Below are 3,666 nucleotides of genomic sequence, written 5' to 3' on the forward strand. Positions count from 1 at the left end.
GCCCACAGCCCTAAGACTGAACCATTGCAGCCTGCCCAGTGCCTTACCTGGATGGGGCCGCAGGGATGACTGCAGGGGGCCTCTGGGACTCCAGGACCTTCCTCTTATACTCCTCCAGGGCGGCAGGCTCTGTGGAGGGAGGGAGAGGTGAACTTGACCTACAGCTTCAGCAGCCCCTGTCCCTGGGCTAGGGAAGGGCTGGCAGCCCAGGGGAATGGGAGAGCAGGGCTGGGGTGGGGTGAGAGGTGGAGAGGGTCCCCTCCCCCACTTGACTGTCTTTTGTCACTCACCGATAATCCGGGGGTTGGGGGCAGCACCCATGGGCCTTAACCCTGGCGTCATCGGCTGTGACTGAAAGAAGGGTAGAGGGAGGTTGGTGGGAGCCACGCTTCCCAGAGAGCCTTCTGCCTGCTCTTTCTTTCTTCCCTTTTTTTTTGAGACAGAGTCTCACTCTGTCGCCCAGGCTGGAGTACAGTGGCACGATCTCGGCTCACTGCAACCTCCACCACCAGGGTCAAGCGATGCTCCTGCCTGAGCCTCCTGAGTAGCTGGGATTACAGGCACACGCCACCATGCCTGACTAATTTTTTGTATTTTTAGTAGAGACGGGGTTTCAGCATGTTGGCCAGGTTGATCTCGAACTCCTGACCTCGGCTGATCCACGTGGCTCAGCCTCCCAAAATGCTTGAATGATAGGCGTGAGCCACCGTGCCTGGGCGGCTTCTGCTCTTTCATGCCCTTCAAGACCAGTCTCTAAGGTCCTTCCAGGGCAGGGTGAAAGACCCCATGTAGAAAGACACACATGATCATGAACATACAATCACTTGCACCCACCGTAAGCCTTCAGGTGGCCTGGGGACTCCTGGGACTGATCACCTGAGCAGTCCTGAGGCTGCATGCTGCAGAGCTGGCCTACCGTCTCCATCAGAGGCGCAGGGTAAATCCAGTTTCAACCCGTGACCCCATCGGAGTCTACTCACCAGAGTAAAGTACTCATCGGAGCTCCCTTCAGACTGCCAACCTGCCCTGTAAACCAACTGGACCCCGATCCTAAATACTACTCTGGAACATCCCTGAGCCAATCCCCCAAAACCTGAAATCCAAAGCCAACTCTGAACTCAGTCACCTAAAATTTGATCCCAACACGAAAAGTCAATCTCCCAGCAGGGCGTGATGGCTCATGCCTGTAATCCCAGCACTTTGGGAGGCCGAGGTGGGTGGATCACGAGGTCAGGACCAGCCTGGCCAGCATGGTGAAACCCGACTCTACCAAAAATACAAAAATTAGCCGGGCATGGTGGCGGTCGACTGTAGTCCCAGCTGCTCGGGAGGCTGAGAATTACTTGAACCCGGGAGGCAGAGGTTGCAGTGAGCCGAGATCATGCCATTGCACTCCAGCCTGGGCAACCGAGTGAGACTCCATCTCAAAAAAAAAAAAAGAGAAAAAAAAGAAAAGTCAGTCTCCCTTAGACTCAAACCCCAACCTAAACCCAATCCTAATTATAGACGGGATCTGACCATATCTTCAGATCTCACTCTGACTCCAACCATCCTCTTGACCCAACTGCTATGAAAAAATCCGTTTCCCCAGCCTCCGCCCTGGGCTCCACCATGCCCTCGTACCAACACTTGCCCAGTGCCACGCTCAACCCCCACTCAATCCCAGACCCCAGCCTCTACCCAGCTCCCACCCTAAACCCATCCTCAGTTCCCATCCCAACCCAAACTCCACCTCGATCCTAAGGCCCTATGGAGCCCTGATATTAACCCGAAACAGTGCTGAGCTGGTCATTACCCCAAATCCACCTGAACGCAGTTCCACCCTGAGATTGGCATCTACTCCAGATTTGACTCTCAGTCCAGCCCTGATCCTCACTCAACCCCAGTGTCTCCCCAACCATAACCAGGGTCACCCAACCCTTCAACTCAACTTCCAAGCCCACTCGAGCTTCCACCAGTCACCCTAAACCAACTCAGCCTCAGCTCCTCTTAACGCACTGTGAATACCAAGCCCTATGTCAGTGTCAATGAAATATGAAATTCACCCTTGGCTACAACCTCTAAGCATCTCCAGACCCCCCAGCTACCTCCGACTCCTGGAGCCTCAAATCCTGCTTCAGTGCTTCAACTCAGTCCCAAAGCAACTGAGATTCTAGATCATTCTTCACCCAACCCCGCACCCCACAAGCCTCCCTGACTCAATTTGCAAGCTCTTCTCACCATCCAAATTCCAAATTCAGCCCCAATTCTAAAATCAATGAAATCCCAAGTGAAATCCTAACCTTAAATCAACTCTAGACAGAGCAGTGACCAAAAACTCATCTCAGCCCAACTTAAACACGGTTCAATGTTCACGTCAACGCTTCCTCTAGACATCCTCACCCCAGTATCACTCCTAACGCTAAACCAACACCCCTGGTTTCTCAACTCAACTCAAATACAGGATTTTAAATTTATTTTTATTTTATTATTATTATTTTTAGAGAAGGAGTTTCTCCATGTTGGTCAGGTTGGTCTTGAACTCCCAACCTCGGGTGATCCGCCCGCCTTGGCCTCCCAAAGTGCCGGGATTACAGGCGTGAGTCACTGCACCCAGCCCAAATACAGGATCTTAACTCTGACCCCAACCCCCATCCTGATCCCAACCGCAGAAGACCCCACCAGCTCCCTACACTCAATCCCAGCCTCAGTTCTTTCATTTTTCTTTTTTAGGATTTGGAGCAGATTTTATTTTATTTTAGATGCAGTGGGGATATGTGAAGGTTTGTTACATTTTTGTTTGGGCATATTGCATGATGCGGAGGTTTGGGTTTCTTTTTTTTTGAGACAAAGTCTCGCTGTGTTACCCAGGCTGGAGTACAGTGGTGTGATCTCGGCTCACTGCAACCTCTGCCTCCTGGGTTCAAGTGATTCTCCTGCCTCAGCCTCCCAAGTAGCTTGGATTACAGGCGCCTGCCACTATGCCTGGCTAATTTTTGTTTGTTTGTTTGAGACCAAGTCTCACTCTGCAGCCCAGCCTGGAGTGCAGTAGCTCACTTCAACCTCCACCTTCCAGGTCCCGGTTCAAGCAATTCTCCTGCCTCAGCCTCCCGAGTAGCTGGGATTACAGGCATGCACCACCATGCCCAGCTAAGTTTTGTATTTTTTAATAGAGACGGGATTTCACCATGTTGGCCAGTCTGGTCTTGAATTCCTGACCTCCCAAAATGCTGGGATTACAGGCGTGAGCCACCGCGCCCAGCCTCTGGCTACTTTCTACATTATTAGTAGAGATGGGGGTTTTACCATGTTGGTCAGGCTGGTCTTGAACTCCTGACCTCAGGTGATCCACTCCCCTTAGCCTCCCAAAGTGCTGGGATTACAGGCATGAGCCACGGTGCCTGGCCATAGAGGTCTGGCCTTCTAATGGTCCCATTGCCCAAGCAGTGAACATAGGACCCAAAATGTAGTTTTTCAACCCTTTCCCCCCTCCCTCCTTTTCCCTTTTGGAACCCCAGTGTCTGTTGCTCCCATCCTTGTGTGTACCCAATATGGAGCTCCTACTTAGAAGAGACAGCATGCAGTATTTGATTTTCTGTTTCTGCATTAATTCTCTTAGGAGAATGCCTCCAGCTTCGTCCATGTTGCTGAAAAGGTCATAATTTAATTTTTTTTTTTTTTTTTTTT

General features: G+C 51.4%; 1 protein-coding gene across 1 annotated transcript in view; it reads right to left on the reverse strand.

Moving 5' to 3' along the window:
* LOC108284512 (plasmalemma vesicle associated protein) overlaps positions 1 to 3,666 on the reverse strand; it is a 21,623-nt gene that overhangs the window by 7,418 nt on the left and 10,539 nt on the right. The window contains exons 4-5 of the mRNA XM_017501242.2: positions 291 to 351; positions 48 to 129 (exon numbers count right to left, since the gene is read on the reverse strand). Coding sequence (XP_017356731.1) covers positions 48 to 129; positions 291 to 351 — 143 coding nt within the window. The remainder of the gene's footprint in view (positions 1 to 47; positions 130 to 290; positions 352 to 3,666) is intronic.

This window comes from Cebus imitator, unplaced genomic scaffold, assembly GCF_001604975.1.
Source record: "Cebus imitator isolate Cc_AM_T3 unplaced genomic scaffold, Cebus_imitator-1.0 Scaffold280, whole genome shotgun sequence".
NCBI lineage: Eukaryota > Metazoa > Chordata > Mammalia > Primates > Cebidae > Cebus > Cebus imitator.